Source organism: Puma concolor, unplaced genomic scaffold (genome assembly GCF_028749965.1).
Source record: "Puma concolor isolate L17-30 unplaced genomic scaffold, mPumCon1.1.hap2 unalloc_scaffold_22, whole genome shotgun sequence".
Classification (NCBI taxonomy): Eukaryota; Metazoa; Chordata; class Mammalia; order Carnivora; family Felidae; genus Puma; species Puma concolor.
This window is the reverse complement of record NW_028240228.1, coordinates 443252-461603: the sequence shown is the minus strand read 5'-3', so window position 1 is coordinate 461603 and position 18352 is coordinate 443252. Positions and strand designations below refer to the sequence as shown.

The 18352-nt window shown below is 36.0% G+C and overlaps 2 protein-coding genes across 25 annotated transcripts in view; one reads left to right on the top strand and one right to left on the bottom strand.

The window, feature by feature from the left end:
- Nucleotides 1-18352, top strand: part of LOC147571557 (pleckstrin homology domain-containing family M member 1-like) — a 198821-nt gene that overhangs the window by 67331 nt on the left and 113138 nt on the right. For 19 of the 24 annotated variants that reach the window (XM_086696256.1, XM_086696249.1, XM_086696250.1 and 16 more), the window contains one exon: nucleotides 70-156. In XM_086696256.1, coding sequence (XP_086552382.1) covers nucleotides 70-110 — 41 coding nt within the window. In that variant the 3' untranslated portion in view covers nucleotides 111-156. Of the gene's footprint in view, nucleotides 1-69; nucleotides 157-2101; nucleotides 2665-18352 lie in introns of those variants that run through there. The other 5 variants (XM_086696248.1, XM_086696233.1, XM_086696235.1 and 2 more) reach the window with 4 other exon arrangements.
- LOC147571559 (EF-hand calcium-binding domain-containing protein 13-like) overlaps nucleotides 3637-18352 on the bottom strand; it is a 30239-nt gene continuing 15523 nt past the window's right edge. The window contains exons 4-17 of the mRNA XM_086696293.1: nucleotides 15331-15384; nucleotides 13814-13918; nucleotides 13067-13120; nucleotides 12199-12303; nucleotides 11545-11598; nucleotides 10777-10881; nucleotides 10151-10204; nucleotides 9701-9805; nucleotides 8210-8263; nucleotides 7525-7629; nucleotides 6658-6711; nucleotides 5439-5540; nucleotides 4707-4760; nucleotides 3637-3803 (exon numbers count right to left, since the gene is read on the bottom strand). Of these exons, the coding sequence (XP_086552419.1) occupies nucleotides 3637-3803; nucleotides 4707-4760; nucleotides 5439-5540; nucleotides 6658-6711; nucleotides 7525-7629; nucleotides 8210-8263; nucleotides 9701-9805; nucleotides 10151-10204; nucleotides 10777-10881; nucleotides 11545-11598; nucleotides 12199-12303; nucleotides 13067-13120; nucleotides 13814-13918; nucleotides 15331-15384 (1172 nt within the window). The remainder of the gene's footprint in view (nucleotides 3804-4706; nucleotides 4761-5438; nucleotides 5541-6657; nucleotides 6712-7524; nucleotides 7630-8209; nucleotides 8264-9700; nucleotides 9806-10150; nucleotides 10205-10776; nucleotides 10882-11544; nucleotides 11599-12198; nucleotides 12304-13066; nucleotides 13121-13813; nucleotides 13919-15330; nucleotides 15385-18352) is intronic.

Here is an 18352-nt window from a genome sequence, read left to right as displayed (position 1 = left end):
TATTAGTGATTATTGTAGCTGACCATTGCTTTTCAATAACAACCAGGGTTTTTTGTTTGTTTTTGCCAGGGTTGGTTTTTCTTCTTGAGAAAAAGTTGAAAAAAATCTAAGAAGACAGTGGACTTCCTGCCAAGAGAAAGTGTATATTAACAGCAGGTAAGATGTAGTTACGCTGGGAGAATTATAAATAAAAGCTTATATAGGGCCAAGATTCATGCTTGGATGGTGTACCTGGAGACCTAGATAACATGCCTTATAATTTCGTTTTTTACTTACTTTTGAGAGACTTCATAGCCTTCAGTAGTCTATTACGATATAACTTTCCATTGGCTGTAAGAAAAGTCATAATTCATGTAATGGTAGAATGAATACGAGTTTCACAAAAATAGCATGAACTGAATAATTTCAGAAGCAGAAAATGCAGTCTTGTATCAACATACAAAAATCAACTGTATTGCTATAGAGTTGCAACAAGCAAATGAAAAGAAAACTTAAGAAAGCAATTTCATTTACAAGAGCATGAAAAGCATAAAATGCCTAAGAATAATTTTAACAAAAGAAGTACAAAACTTATACTCTGGAGACTCTAAACCACTATAGAAAGAAATTAAAGAAGACCTAAATAAATGAAAAGACATCCTATGTTTATGGATTGGAAGACTTAATACTGTGAATGTAACAATATTCCCTAAACTGATCCACGGAGTCAATACATTCTTATAAAAAATTCCAGCTGGTTTGTTTGCAGAAACTGATGAGCTGGTCCTAATATTCATATGATAAAGCTCAGGCTCCAAAAAGCAAAAGTAATCTTAAAAAGGAAAAAGAAGTAGGGGACTCACACTTTTGAGTTTAAAAACTACAAAGTGACAGTAATCAAGACAGGGAGGTACTGGCATAAAACTAGATATATACATTAATGGAATAGAATTTACAATCCAGAAATAAACCTTCCAATGTTTGGTCAGCTGATTTTTGACAAAGGTACTTGCACATTCAATGAAGAAAGAACAGTCTTTTTAATAAATGGTGCTGGGACAACTGGACAGTCACATGCAAAGAGAATATTCTTTTGGATCCCTAGCTCACATTTTATACAAAAAGTAACTCAAAATGGATCAAAGACCTAATTGTAAGTGTTAAAACTATAAAAATGTTGAAAGAAAACATGACTGTAAATTTTCTTAACCTTAGATTAGACATTTTTGTAATATATGACACCCAAACACAAGCAACAAAAGAAAAAGTTATACCCTGGACATCATCAAAGTTAAAAATCTTTTGTGCATCAAGGAACACTGTCAAGAAAGTAAAAAGATAATTCACAGGACAGGAGAAAACTTTTGCAATCATGTATCTGATAAGGAACTTCTATCTAGAAAATATAAGGGACTTGTATCTAGAATGTATAAAGAACTTCTACGATTCAATAAGAAGAAGATAACCAAATTTAAAAACGGATGAGGGTTATGAGTGGATTTTTCTCCAAAGGAGGTATACGTTTAGCCAATATTCACATGAAAAGATGCTTAACATCATTAGCAATCAGGGTAATGCAAGTCGAAACCAGAATAAGATACCACCTCATACCCACTAGGATATTATCAAAGGACAGAAGTAACAAGTGTTGACCAGGATGCGGAGGAACTGGGACTCTGATACACCGCTGGTGGAAATGGAAAGTAATGCAGCCTCTTTGGAAAACAGCCTGCACTTCCTCAAAAGGTGAAACACAGAATTACCATATGACCCAACAATTTCTCTCTTAGGTATATACCCAAGACAAATGAAAATATATATCCATGTAAAAACTTGTACATGAACGTTCATAGGAGAATTATTCATAATAGCTAAAATGTGGAAACAATCCAAATGCGCATCAACCAACGAATGGATAAATAAAATGTGTTATATCCATAGAATAGCCTATTATTCAGCAGCGAAAAGAAACAAAGTACAGTTGACTTTAGAAAAACAGAGGTTTGAACTGTGCAGGTCCATTTATACGTGGGTTTTGTTTTTTTTTTTTATAGTATAGCACTGTAAATGTATTTTCTCTTCCTTATGATTTTCTTAAATTATTTTTTTAATGTTGATTTAGTTTTGAGAGAGAGCTGTCAGCACAGATCCTGATGCAGGGCTCGAACCCACAAACCGTGAGATCATGACCTGAGCTCAAGTCAGACGCTTAACTGACTGAGCCACCCAGGTGCCCCACCTTATGATTTTCTTATTAGCATCTTATTTTCTCTGGCTTACCTATTGTAAGAATAGGGTATATAATACATATAACAACAAAATGTACGTTAATTGACTTTACGTTACCAGTTAGGCTTCTGGTCATCAGTAAGCAATTAGTAGTTAAGTTTTTGGAGAGTCAAAAGTTATACACAGATTTTCGACTACACAGGGAGTCAGTGCTCTTAACCCGTGTTGTTCAAGCGTCAACTGTATTAATACATAACAGGACAGAGATAAACCTGGAAAACATTATGTTGAGTGAAACTAGTCACTACGGACCACGTATTATATGATTCTATTTATGTGGAATATCCAGAATAGGGAAACTGATGGAGACAGAAAATAGATTAGTGGTTGCCCAGGGCTGAGGGAGATGGAGAAATTGGGAGGTGACTGTTAATAGGTATGGAATATCTTTCTGGGATAATAAAAATGTTCTAAAATTGATTGTTGTGATGAATGTGGTGAATACATTAGAATTCACTTAATTGTATGCTATATTGGGTTACTTGTACAATATGTGGATGATAATTCGGTAGTACCATTATAAATATTTCACTTATGGGGTGCCTGGATGACTCAGGTGGCTAAGCGTCTGACTTCGGCTCAGGTGGTGATCTCGCAGTTTGTGAGTTTGAGCCTCGCGTCAGGCTCTGTGCTGACAACTCAGAGTCTGGAGCCTGCTTCGGATTCTGTGTCTCCCTCTCTCTCTCTGCCCCTCCCCTGCTCGTGCTCTATCACTCTCTGTCTCTCAAAAATAAATAAACATTAAAAATTTTTTAAAAAATGTTTCACCTAAAATTTTCATCTTTATATAACAGTGAAATTAAGGAAGAGAAGGCTTTTTCTTTTTTTTTTAAATTTTTTTTTTTTTCAACGTTTATTTATTTTTGGGACAGAGAGAGACACAGCATGAACGGGGGAGGGGCAGAGAGAGAGGGAGACACAGAATCGGAAACAGGCTCCAGGCTCTGAGCCATCAGCCCAGAGCCCGACGCGGGGCTCGAACTCACGGAGCGCGAGATCGTGACCTGGCTGAAGTCGGACGCTTAACCGACTGCGCCACCCAGGCGCCCCGAGAAGGCTTTTTCGATATGATAAGCTGGTCCCCTTGAGTGGGCCTACTGTACTGTACAAATATCTCTTTGCTTTCTTTTTAATTCTGACTTTTATTTTTAATTTCTTCCATTGCTCGCTTATCTCTCTCTTTTTCCTTCTTATGGTATAAGCCCTGAAGGGAGACAGTAGACATTTGTTGGCTCTGATGGCAACTTACATCTGAGGAGTTGCTTGGCTTCTAAAATAAACTCTAAACGACACTTACTGTTTTAAGATGTAGCTTACATTTTAGTTTTTTAAAAATGTTCCATCATGTTTGAGAAGAAGTGAAAATTTTCATGCAGATCTGCAAAAATCTAATTTCCTTGGAAGCTCCCACAGACACTTGTATGACTCACCATCAATTGGCAGTATTTTCAGCAGCTTCTCTAGTTCCTCATCTGTGAGCTCAATTCCGAGATTTCCCAGAACATTTTTTAGCTCACTAGATTCAATCTTCTCACCTTTGAAAATAAGAAATTTGGTATACATCTTCATTTCAGATAGCAGTAATAATTTCTTTTTTTTTTAAAGTTTTTAAATGTTTTATCACTTATTTTTGAGAGAGAGAGCGAGTGGGCGAGGGGCAGAGAGAGGGAGACACAGAATCTGAAGCAGGCTCCAGGCCCTGAGCTGTCAGCACAGAGCCTGATGCAGGGCTTGAACTCACAAGCTGCGAGATCATGACCTGAGCCGAAGTCGGACGATTAACCGACTGAGCCACCCAGGCACCTCCAGATAATAGTAATTATTTCTAATGAAAAAAGTTATTTTAGGATAATTAATACCATCTCCTTGTTTTCAGACTGAAAACTACAGTAATAAAAACAAACAAACATTTTCAACTACAGAATCAATGTAGATGATAGGTCAAATTTATTTTCTTAATGTGAACAAGAGAGTCTTCTAAAATCAGGACAGACTACTTTCAGAATGAAATTTGATCTATTAGTTAGAAAAATAGATGCTTATATGAATTTTTCTTTGAAAAAGTATTTTAATTTAAAAAATAAGAATTATATGATAAATACAATAAATTCATTACTTCCATCAATTTTAGGCTTCACTCTCTAATTTGCTGTGCCATTCTATACTGTGGTTATTAAACACTGGTGAAGTGAATTACATTATTGGCATAAACAACAGAGATTGTAGAATTTGAAAGCAAGAAATAGTATGGTAATTTCATTGCAAAATCAGATAATTTTATATCAATACATGTAACACTAGAAGCAAATATTTCATTAATAAATATAGAGAAATGTCAGAATTTACAAGTCAGTGATGAAGTACCAGGAAATATTAGCAAAAACCAAAATTTAATGTAGATAATTGGAATCCTAATTTTATAGTAACTTTTCAGTCACCTGTAAAATCTGTGATGTTTTCCATCAGTGTTTCTAGAGGAATTTTCTCATCAACTATAAGAGAAGATAAAATCGCAGTATATTATAGATCCCATATATTATGGATCTCATATATCATATAGACTTCAAATATTACATTCTAGATATAATACAAAAGTTTGTGGGAAAACATGGGAAGAACTATAACAGTTGCACTTAACTATGTGTCAGGCCCCATCATAATTGCTAATATTTACTTAAACAAATATTTTTGAACACACTTTTTAGATTATTATTCTAGTCCACTTTTATTCTAAGACAAGCATGAATAACAAGAAAATTCTAAACATGAAAACCACGCAATCGCAATGGTGCAGTTTGGCCTATAATATCTCAAATTTATTTGTGTTAGTAAGGGGAGGTTACTTAGAAGTGAATGTGTCTAAAGAATCTGCATTCTTGTATTCAAAACTGGAAAGACTCAACTACTAAACATGATACTTACAGAGAACATAAAAGTCATACATATCACACATATAGAAAAGTGGTTTAATTTTGACTTTGTTAACTGGATACTCATAAACTCAAATGACATTCTCTGTGTTTTAGTCATTGATATGGTGTCTCACACTGCTCTTGGGCCTTCCCTTCTCCCTATGAAAAAGGGCATTTCCCCGCCCCCCCCCCCCCCAAGTTTCTTGTAACTAACCTCTCTCCGGGGTTAACTAGTATATATGATAATATGCTTATCACCAACATGTATGTTTTCAGCCAGATCTTTAAGTTCCGTATCTGCAAGCTTTATCCCCAGGTTGTTCAGAACAGTGCCCAGGTTGTTCATATTGACCTTCCCACCTAAGAAAAGTGACGGTCCATAAGGAATATTAAATGACTTCAAAAGAGAATTTCTTACACTTTTTTGATACACATATCCCATTGTGAATTTCTTAAGCAGTAGATCATTATTCACAAAATTTGCTTCGGACCAAACAGAAAATGTTTGCTCTAAAGTGAAAAAAATAAATTAATGTTCAACAATTTTAGCACAGAGACAAAATATTCTAAGCAGTCAATTACAAATTTAGAACTATGGCTACTTCCCTTGAGACTTGTCTTGGGGACCAGCCTACAGAAACACAAGGTTTTAAATGGCATTTAATACTGAAATTAGTTTGAGAATAAGGTACAGAAATATGGGCTCAGAGTACAGAAAAGTCTCTCAAGAAATGGATGAAAAAGGGAAGAAAGAGATTGAGTTGTGGCCAAAAAGGGGTGTGGAGAGTTCTAGTTTGCTTATTTTATAGGATGGTGTATGTGGAACATGTGAATGGGCTGAAGAGGTTGAAAATGGCCAGTGGGGCAAGGTCTTAAAAGATACGGGAGACAGTGGAGTCAAGGGCATCCTGGTAAGCTTTGAGGAGGAAGAGGGACTTCTCACTCATCCTTTATACTAACATGGGTGTGCTTAAAGATACCTGAATAGGGAGGGATTGAAGATGTAAAGCTGAGGGCTATCACTCTTGCCAGCCTCGATTTTCTTAATGAATTAAAAAAAAAAAATCTGGTTGAGAAAATGGTGTTCAGTGAATGCTTAGGGAATTCTGGTACTGGAGGCAAACATTATTTAGTTCTAAACAATAGTAGGTTGACTTTTGATGAATGAACTGCCAATTTAGTTTTTTCTATTTATTACGTTCTCTGGATCACTGCTCATCATTTATATTTTTTCCCATGTAAACATGAAATTTGATATTTCTCTTCCTGAAAATTTCGAAAATGACAAGAAAGTGTGGTGCTTTACTTCCAAGACAGAACATCAGATTCAACTGCTAAAATAAAGATTGAGGTCCAAAAAAGCATACATTTGCAATCAGTACATATGACAGATGGCAGCATTCAAATTCACATCTTGGAAACAGTATAAAATGAAGATCTCATATTCATTTGTATTCTTATTATGTTTCTCACTCACCTTTAAGGGACTTTACACCATCTGGCAACCTGTTCTTAAAGACCTTGTTTTCATCTATAAAAAAGAACACAATTAAGGTCATAGAGAAATGATGTGGCTATTCACTAAAACTTTAGTAAAACTGAGATTTTCATGATTTGCCCTAGAAACTTCCCTCATTAAAATAAAGTTTGAGAGAAAATTAGGGAAAGTTTATAATATGGCAAGTCTATCTAAAATTTAGCATAGAAGGCACTCTATAACATACACAGCTTTTTTGGAAAATATCACCTCTGACCTTTTATCCCCTTCTAGTCTAACACCACTTCTTTCCCTTGGTTGCTTCCCACAATTGCCTATACGTATCTAAAAAGGTAAGGGTAGCCTCAGAAATGTAGTCCCCTTGATGGCATGAGTCAGCATCATGGGGATGATTATTCCAAAACAGAGAGTTAAACTGCATAGATGGAAATTTCCCTCTAGAATGAGTGAACATTTAAATTATTTTGTTTGGTATTTGTTTGTTTATTTACTGTTGCATCTTAGCAAATGGGGATAGTTTGAGTTTCTAAAAAAAAAAAAGCTTAAGAGGAGACAAAACAAACACGGGGTAAAAAAGCCAGGCAAAACAAGAAACAGACTCCTAACTATAGGGAACAAACTGATGGTCACCAGAGGGGAAGATGGCGAGGGAAGGGTGACACAGGTGATGGGGATGAAGGAGGGCACTTGTGATGAGCACAGGGTGATGTGTGGATGTGTTGAATCACCAAATTGTACACCCGAAACTAGTATTACACTGTATGTTAACTAACTGGAATTTAAATTAAAAAATCTTTAAAAGCTTCAAAGAAGACTTTAAGGTCACATCAGTATATAAATGCCTACCGTTGAAAGGCAGATTTTTCAGCAGCTTCAAACGTTCCTTATCTGTGAACTCTATTCCCATGTTTTTCAGAATAGCTTTCACATCTTTGACATCAACCTCCCTTCCTTAAAAAAATAGACATCATTACATATATACGAATTTAAAGGATCATCTAATGACTCCAAACAGGGAAAATTAATCTATGGCTATGTAGATTAAATCGGTACAGAATAAAGAGCATAGGCCAATGAGACCTCTCCAGATATACTGACGATGACTTTCACAGAAAAAGAATTTGATCTCTAAGTGCTAATAAAAGAAGTCACAGTCACAATGACAATGGCAAGGCAACTCTGAACCCTGTGAGATTTACATTATGTATCTGCTATTCAATTGGAATATTATAAATTACTTATTCAAATAAATGTATAAAATAAGGTAAGATCTGTTAGTCTCATTTTTTGTCAGTTATCTGTAGTCTTTATCAAAATTTTACTTCATATATTATTTCACTAGTACAGAGTTTGGCCATTCTAAAAAAGAGAAGAGCAAAATATACAAATAAAAAATATACCAGAAAACAAATGAGTTGCTAGTAATTTAATGAACAAATAAATGCCATAACTAATATGGCAATTGAGCAATAATGATGCAATATAATTACTATAAATACTAAATGTTTTCGATTCATAATTTCTCTCTTACCTGTAGTAGCTTTTACTCCATCCATCACCTCTTTCAGACCAACCATTCCATTAGCTACAAGAAAAGGCACAATGAAAATAATGTCAGAAGCCCAGAAGACAAATTTAAGGCATATATTTTAAGGAAACAATTCCATTAAAAATTCCTTACATCTTCATTTTACCTGAGACCATTTAGAAAATGCCTGGATCTCAGGGAGTTAAGATGATCTCCATTAATACAAAGGTCTCTTGTATACTAGAAACTGGGTCAGGAAAAGTGTGCTCTTCCTAGTATTTTGGATGCCATTATAAGCCATAGCTGAAGATACTATTGGAGTTGGCCAGGTATTCTGGTAACTTTACTTCATGTACCAACAAACAGCTGAGGAAGGGACCACTAATCCAGCTTGGTATGTTCTAAGATTGCTTCCTGCAGGAGATGTGTGTGAACTACATTAATGTATCAGAGCAGTTGATATGAAATATGGAAGGATGGAAGAGACTTCACATGGAGGAGAAGTTGAGAAAAATGTCCAGGGACATCATGCTATGCATGTGAAACTACAAGCAGCTCAACATGGCTTGAACAGTTAGAAAAATGAGAGAAGATATGTCCACACAGGCAGATGGAGCTTGAAGGTCTCATGCACTATGATAAAAATCTTTGAACACATTTTCGAGTGAAGATTTCATTAGACAGAAGGATAGATAGAAGAATGGCTTGACTTCTCTATAAATAGATTTTCATATCCCTATTATTTTGCTTTCTTATTATTTAGGCTATTAGAGTCCTGACAGCACCCTCTGCAGTTTTTGGTATATTTACGGAAAGATGATGCTGTTTTAGGTTAATTGTAATGAAGATCCAAGATTTATTCTGACTTTAAAATTGGGCTCTCCTCCAAGTGTCCATCAATAGATGAATGGATAAAGACGTAGCACATATGTGTGTGTGTGTGTGCATGTGTGCATGTGCGCGCGCGCGTGCGTGTGCGTGTGTGTGATGGAGTATTATTCAGCCTTAAAAAAGAATGGAATCTTGCCATTTGCAACAACATGGATGGAGCTAAAGAGTATAATGCTAAGAGAAATGTTAAAGACAAATACTATACTATTTCACTCATATGTGAAATTTAAGAAACAAAATGAGTAAACAAAGAAAAAAAAAAAAGAAGAGAGAGACAAACCAAGAAGTAGACTCTTAACTATAGAGAACAAACTGGTAGTTACCAGAGGGGAGGTGGGTGGGGGAATGGGTGAAACAGGTGATGGGGACTAAAGAGTATACTTATCACATATATATAGAATTGTTGATATATTGTATACCTGAAATAATATAATTTTCTATGTTAACTATATTGGAATTAAAATTAAAGACTTAAGTAAAAAAAATAAAATTGGGCTCTCCTCCAAACTTTCTAACATGTATCTGTCAATTAAATCTATTTTCAAACCTATCAGATATAAAGGAAAAATTAAAAAATGGCCTGAGGACATCTGTAGTGTTCACCATCAACTTGTAGATTTTTGGACAGCTTTGCAAGTTCCTCTTCCGTGAGCTCAAGTCCCAATTTTTTAAGGGTGTTGTCCAGGTTATTTACATGAACCTTTCCCCCTTAGGAAAGACAGAAGGTAGGAACATGAAAAAAAAAGTGTATTATGCCAAAATTCTGCATGCATATCAACTTTCTATTTATTTACTTATTATGTTTGTTTGTTTAAGGTGAAGTGATTTTTTCGTGCATGGAGAAGGGGTGTACAGAGTTGAAAAAAAATGCAAGTTCCATATGGAACTTCCTACAAGATAAAATATACGCTGTTATCAGTTAAAATGTGGGTAGACTGCAAGAATCATAAATAAGGAATGATACCAAAGTGAGGAGCCAGAATTCATAATTGGAATAAAAGTGTCAAGTTGGGGAATGTCAGACAGTATGACTTTTAATTGGGTCTTACTCACCATTGAGAGATTTCACACCCTTTAGCAACCTGTTGTGATATACCTTTCCAGCAGCTGTAAGAAAAGCCATAATTCATGCAATGGGGAAATTAACATGAAATCACAAAAATGGTGTGAAATAAATAATAATTTAAATAAATAATTTCAAAAATAACATTTTAAGAAGAGTTGTCTCTAATTTTTAGTTTATTTCATCTAATATAATGAAGTTTGGAAACAAAAACCTCTCTCCTTGTGACAAACTTCTTTATTCCAGTACCTGGGGAAGTCTCCTTGCTCAAACATGAGTATAGCTTCCCTTTGCTTTTAAATTTCTGCTTCCCATCTTTATTTTTTTGTCATGGATCTCCAATCTTTCTTTTTTTTTCTCTTCTCATGATATGAACAAATTAGTAGCTTGATAGGTAACAATATGTTTAGCTGTTAATGTCAACTCTTGTCTAAAGGGTTATTTAACTTCCAATATAAATTCTAAGCGACAGTAACAGGTTTCTATATACTTAAAACTCAATTTAATATTTTTTCTTTTATACTTTTGGAGAAAAATAAATAGAAACAAAGTTGGAAATATTTACACAGACCTAAAGACCAACAAAAGACCTCCATGACACCTCTATTAATCTCACCGTCAATTGGCAGTGTTTTCAGTAGCTTCTCTTTTTCCTGATCTGTGAGCTCAATCCCCAGGCTTCCCAGGAAAATTTTCAGGTCATTAGAATCGACCTTCTCATCTTTTAAGAGAGGGAACAATAGACATATAAGCTTTTGGAACTCTGGTATTCTATCAAGTTGTAAAATATGTTCTATGAAGTTTAATGATATCCTAATATCAAGATGAGGTGTTAGGCGAAGATGTTCTCAATTGCAGAACCGTTGAGCATATCTTATGGTAATAAAGCATATCTTTAGGAGCATATCTTATGGTATCTTATGGTAATAAAATACCACATTTATTATAAATTAAAGACCTTTTTTCCTAAAGCTGGAAAAAAACAACTTTCAGAATAAAATCTGATGAGTGAATTAAGATAACGCAGATTCGTATATAAATTATTCTTCAAAAACATTTGCTTTGGTAAGAATTATTGATGATATCAGGAATACATTATCTTGATCATTTCTAAGCTTCACCATGCCATTTTCTATACATTTCTAGATATTTTTCATTTAAACATTTGTGACCCAAAGCATGTTACTTGCACAAGTAACAGAAAACTTAGGATTTAAAATTGACATATAGTCTTGTATCCTAGTGTAGAAACTTTCCTAATGTCAATCCAGGATTCATATATTTAAAAATAAAACATCAGAATTTATAAGATACCAGAAATACCACTGAAAAAAAACTATTATAAAGGACCGAAACCCTAGATTTACATCAACTTCTCATTTACCTGTAAAAGTTTGCAGTTCCTTCATCGGTGTTTTAGGAGAAGTCCTCCTATCAACTGCAAAAGAAAATTAAAGTCATAATGAGATATAAAAGACTCATGAAATATCGTGAAAAACAATGTGGGAATAAATATAATAAATCCTAACTTACTATGTGCCAGGCATTATCTTAAGTACTTTATATATGCTTACTTAAGAACTATTTACTGAAGAATATCTTTCTAGGCTATTAATTTATTCAGTTTTCATTGTCTTCATTAATACTAGAAAGAAAAGCCTAAACATAAAAACATGCCATTTCAAAAATATTAATTTTACTTATAGTTCTCTACCATTTCAAAGCTATACGCATTAGTAATGGGAAGAAATTCAGAAGTACCGTCATCTAAGTGGCCTGCATGTTTCTTTTTAAAATGTGGAAGACTGTCCTCTAGTGACCATAATATGGGTAAAGAACATAAAAGACATTCATACAAAGGGCAATGTTTTCACGGTGACTTGGTAGCTGGCTGCTTATATGCTGTTTACATGCTTTGCCCGTACTTATAGCTTCCTACTATCAGTGTAGATTACCATTCCTAAGGGCCCTTTCCCTCGCAACCTTTATTGTCCAAGCTCTCCCAACATGGAACTATGGTATCTGGAAACTTGCTCACCATCACCAGGGAGATTTTGAGTCAGAGCCTCAAGTTCCTTATCTGAGAGCTTGATTCCCATATTATCCAGTATTGCGTTCAAGTCGTTGACATTGACTTTCCCATCTAAGGAAAGAGAGTCCATGAAGAAAATTATGTAACTTCAAAAAAGAGGTTCATAAAGCTTTTAGAGACACATGCCCTGTTGTGAATTGCATGAGCTATATGCTAGTGTTCACAAAGATTACATATCATTTCGGGAGGGGGGGGGGGTCATATATTCTCTAAAGCCTATTCACAGACCCCCCTTAGTAGTAAGGTTAATAATCCTTGTTCTAAAATGTGAAAAAAAAAAACACACCAATTTTAGAACAAGAGACTAAGGACCTTATTATGCCTATAGAGAAAGTCAACTATGACATTAGAACGAAGGTCACTTCTCGTGAGATTTGTCTTGGGGATCAGACTATAAAATACAAAGTTTTAAATACCATTGAATAAATGCTAAGTGAATTCTAGTTCTGGAGGCAAACATTTTTTACTTCTAAACAGTAAGTTTTGATGACTGAATTCCCAGTTTAGTATTTATCTGCAGCTGATTAAATTCCCTGAATCAGTGCTAATCTTGTCTGTCACATTTTGCTATGCAAACTTGAAATCTGGTATTTTTTCTCTTGAAAAGTTTGGAAGAATCTTGAGAAAGTAGAAGGCTTTCTTCCTAGATATAAAGTAAAAGATCAGCAGCTAACGTGAAGCTTGATCTTCAGTGGGAGCATAAATTTGCAGTCAGTATATATGATCAGTATAGCAGCAACCACTAATACCTTGGAAACAGTATAAAAGCAAGGATCCCATATTGGTCTGCACTCTCATTATGCTGCTCACGTACCTTTTAGAGACATCACAACTTCTAGCAACCTGTTTTGAAAGATCTTGTCATCATCTATAAGAAAAGGCAGAATTTAAGTCACAGAGAAATGTGGAAAATCACAGAGAAATTAGGAAAAATGACTTTTCAAGAGTTTTCTCTTATTTTAATAAAATTTGAGAGAAAATCGGGTGAAATTTAGCACATCATGCACACCTCTGTTCTTCTTCCCAATCCTGCCTTTATTCACTTCCAATTATTAATCCTTTCTTCTTTCACAAATCCCAGTTTAACCTTTGTTTTTTCCTTGTTTGTTTTTCACTATTGATAAAAAGACCCATCGTAATGGAAATGCTGCTTCCTAATCTAAAAGTAAAACCACTTAGGGATTCATTTCAGGTATAAGTGGACATTCTAAAAAAAATTTTTTTTGAAATGGATTTTCTATTTTCTAGAACTTAGGAAATGGAGATAATTTTAGAGCTTCTCGCAGACACAGAAATCTAAAACTTCTTTTTGGGGACAGCTGGGTGGTGCAGTTAATTAAGCATCCAACTCTTGGTTTTGGCTCAGGTCATATCTCACGGGTTGTGAGATCGAGCTCTGAGTCCGGCTCTGTGCTGACAGTGCGGAGCCTGCTCGGGAATCTTTCGCTCTCCCTCTCTCTCTGCTCCTCCCTAACTCACACATGTTCTCACCCTCTCAATATGAATAAATAAACTTAAAAAAAAACCTCTCTTTGAATACATCAATATTTAAAATGCTTACCCTTAAAAGGAAGAGTTTTCACCAGCTCCAAGCATTCTTTACCTTTGAGCTCGATCCCCATGTTTCCCAGAACAGCTTTAACGCTATTGACATCAACATTTTCTCCTTAATAAAAAGATTAAAACAATGACATACATGGAATTTAAGTACAATCAAATTATTGCAAATAATTAAACTAAATTAGGATGCTAAAACAATAGGATTATGAGCTGGGGAAAGTAATGATCACTGAGCTCTGCCCAAATACATGGAGATAATGTCATTTATGGAAACATAATTGCCTTTTTTAAAATAAGTTTATTTATTTTTGAGACAGAGAGAGACAGAGCATGAATGGGGGAGGGGCAGAGAGAGAGGGAGACACAGAATCAGAAGCAGGCTCCAGGCTCTGAGCCATCAGCCCAGAGCCCGACGCAGGGCTCCAACTCACGGACCGTGAGATCGTGACCTGAGCTGAAGTCAGACGCTTAACCGATTGAGCCACCCAGGTGCCCCAGCTTTCTAAAGGCTAATAAGAGATGGCACTGTCACTCTTAAATACTGAGAACAATACTGAGGGGTGATCGGGGGTAGGGGAGAGGGGAAAGTGGGTGATGGGCATCGAGGAGGGCACCTGTTGGGATGAGCACTGGGTGTTGTATGGAAACCAATTTGACAATAAATTATACTTAATAAAAAAACAAGAGAGAGAGAGATGGCACTCTCAACGGTGGTCATGAGAATGTATCCACAGGAGTTCCAACTATGGAGAACATAATTAACCAAGGGCCCCACCTTCTGCTTTGAAAGTAACCTGTGTTTTTTTGCACTAATGCCATATGTATCATTGGCACTGGCCAATCACAAGTGCAGCCAAGATACTAGGGGAGCCCTGTTCCTGGAAGATACAGGATGGTGATTCTAACCAGAGGATTCTTGAAAGCACTTTTGCCAGGCCCTCCTCAGACTGCATGACAATCTAGGATGCTTCCGCCCAAACATTTCTTCCTCTTTCCTTCACCTGGTGACAGATTTGCCCTGCAGTCTGACAGCCTCCCAGCCTTTCAGGCATCCTCCTTATTTTCTCTTACGCAGGCATTTCCCCTAATAATGTCCTGGCATGTTTAACCCTGCCCCGGCTTTTGCTTCTTGGGAGGCTTGGACTAACATACTCAAAATGACAATGACACAAAGTGGGTATTATAGATCTCTTTTGTCAATTTTCAAGCTGCAGATGGCTTATCTTCATAATTCTATTGACATGAAGAATGTATCACCTCTCCTTTAAGTAATTACCAGGGACTTTTCCAAAGATCCATTTCACCTTTTATTGTACATTTTGGCTGTCTTAAAATAAGGAAAATGAAGTGTATTCGTGAAGAATACATCAGAAAATTCTCCAATTTCTGGGCTACTGGTTATGAAAACCTTAAACAAATAGGAGGTAAAAATGATAGAATTAGCCTAGCAATTAAGGCATGAAGAAAAACAGTTCTGTAAAAATTAGGATCCTATGTTTACATTAACTTCTCAATCACCTGTGACAGCTTTCACGCCATCCGTCACTTTATTCAGATCAACTTTTCCATTAGCTATGAAGAGAAGGGACAATTGAGACATGTAATCAATGTCATGAGCTCCAAAAAACATATACAAAGGACATACGTTGATGGAAAATTCCAGATAAATTCCATTAATATCATAATTTTATACACACTTATATTAAATCTCTGAATTTCAAGGATTTAAGCTGATCTATTTTTCCAGTGTTTCTGGATCATTGGTATTTATCAGCTCTCTGGTAGCACTTCAGGTACTGCTGTGAGCCATGAGTGCCATAGCTCATATAGGAACCACTAATTCAAACTAGAGTGTTAAATGAATACATCATAGAGTATGTAGTGCCTGGCAAGTTAAAATATCAGATTTTAACTAAAGGAAAGGGGAATGCATAGAAAGAGTCTTCTACATGGAAGAGAGGCTGAGAAATATAAAGTAAAACCACACCTGGGTACAACATATACAACATATACATATGCAGTGCATGGAGAACTATAGTCGGTTCAGCACTGCAGAAGAATAAAGTATGGATTTGGGAAAGGAAAGTTCATACAAGAGAGGAAGGTTGGACTCAGATTATTAAGGGATTTGTAAGTAATTTTAAGAAGCTTAGCCTTTATCTACTAGGTTATATAGAATCATTGAGTGGTTGGTTATAAGTTCAAGAATGATATGGACCAATTTGCATTTTATTTTAATTTTCTTTAACTTTAAATTATAATTAATTTTATTATTACAAAATTACATTTATATTGAAATATATAGAGAGTGATGTCATCAAGATGGTGACATAAGTTTTTCCTGACTTCAGTCCCCCTCACAAAAAGACCATCTTGCAAGTATCCACAGACAAGACACCATTGTGAAAATCCCAGGGTATGGTTGTGAGGCTGTGAATCTCCCTGAAACCACAGAGACTGAGAAGGACCACATTAGAAGGGTAAGACAATCAGCTATGCTCTGACTGCACTGCCCTCTCCCAGGCTAGTATAGTGCTGCACTGAGAGGGCTTCCCAGAGCTATGGTTTCTCTGGTGGGAAAAAGAGAGCCCAAGGTAGACATCCAGCTCCTCCAGAGTTGTGGGTTGCTTCCTGGAAGGCCCACCTGGGTCCTGTCCCATAGGTATTGGGGGGGAGGTATCCGTGGGTCTTAACCATTTGAGATCAGAATGAGATGGAGAAGGGAAACATGGCTTACGTTAACCAGCACTTGGATCTTGGCAGATTGTTTCTCCTAGCAGCAGTGCCTGAGTAGATATCTGACACAGTGGTTTTGCCCATCTGCAGAGCCAAAATGGTGGTCCCTCTGGCCAGGGAACCATTCTGCTTGATTTGGGTCCCCAGCCAATAAGCCTTTCTGGCCTGGGAACCTCTTCGATCACCCCATCCAGATGAGGAAGCAAATTCATGGCTCCTGCCTATTGCTGAGTATAGATAGTCCTCTGTCCTGCCTGACCAGAAAACCTATTGAGACCATCCCAGAGACTGTGTAGATTACCCTACAGCCCCTCTTACAGCAGCGCCTGAGTGAAGAGCCCACTCATTGGCTCTGTCTCTCTGCAGAACTGAGCTAGTGGCACTATCTGGCCAGGGATACTGATGGATACTCCTGCCCGACTCAGGTACCCAGCCAATAAGCCTTATCAGCAAAGGAGCCTATGATATAGAGACTGGGCTGGGAAGGAAATTCAAAGCCCTGACCAGGGATGAATATAGCTTCCAGCCTTATCTGACCAAGAAGCCTAACCAGAACACCTGGGAAGTTGCATAGTCCATCCTACAGATCTGGTTATAATGGTGCCTGAGCAGAGACCCCAAAATTGACAACCTAGAAGAAACGGATAAATTATTCCTAGAAACATACAACCTACTGAGATTGAATCATGAAGAAACAGAAAATCTGAAGAGACCAAAAACAAGTAAGGATATTGAGTCAATAATCAAAATCTTCTTCCCCAAAAGTCCAGGACAAATGGTTTTATTGCTGAATTTTTACCATTTAATGAAGAGTTAACACCAATCCTTCTCAAATTCTTCCCAAAAAATTTAAGAGGAGGGAACACTGCCAAACTCATTTACAAGGTAGCATTTACCCTGATACCAAAGCCAGACAAAGATACTACAAAAAAATTAAAACTATAGGCCAATGTCCCTGACGAATATAAATGCAAAAATTCTCAACAAAATTCTAGCAAACCAATTCAATAGCACATTAAAAGGATCATATAGCATGATTAAGTGGGATTCATCCCTAGGATGCAAAGATATTTCACCATGTGCAAATCCATAAATGTGACATACTGCATTAATAGAATGAAAGATAAAAATCACATGATCATCTCAATTGATGCAGAAAAAGCATACGACAAAATTCAACATCCATTCATGATAAAAGCTGTCACTAAATTAGGTATAGAAGGAAAGAATCTCAACATAATAAAGGCCATGTATGACAATACTCAATACTTAACATCATATTCTAACAGTGAAAGGTTGAAAGCTTTTCCTCTATAATCAGAAATAAGACAAGTGCTCACTCTTACCACTCCTATTCAGTATAGTACTAGAAGTGTTAGCTAGAACAATTAGGCAAGAAAAGAAATAAAAGTCACCAGAATCAGAAAGAAAGAAAGAAAGAAAGAAAGAAAGAAAGAAAGAAAGAAAGAAAGAAAGAAAGAAAGAAGTAAAAGTGTGTCTATTTGCAGATGACATTATTTTAAGTATAGAAAATCCTAAAGACTCAACCAAAAAAAAATAATAACTTGTTAAATTTAATGAATGAATTCAGTAAAGATGCAGGATACAAAATCAACATACAAAAATCAATGGTGTTTCTATATACTAACAATGAATTATCAGAAAAAGAAATGAAGAAAATAATCTCACTTACAACAGCATCACAAACTATAAAGTACTTAGGAGTAAATTTGGAAGAGACACAAATAGAAAGATATCCTGTGTTCATAGATTAGAAGAATTATTAACCTTAAAATGTCCACAC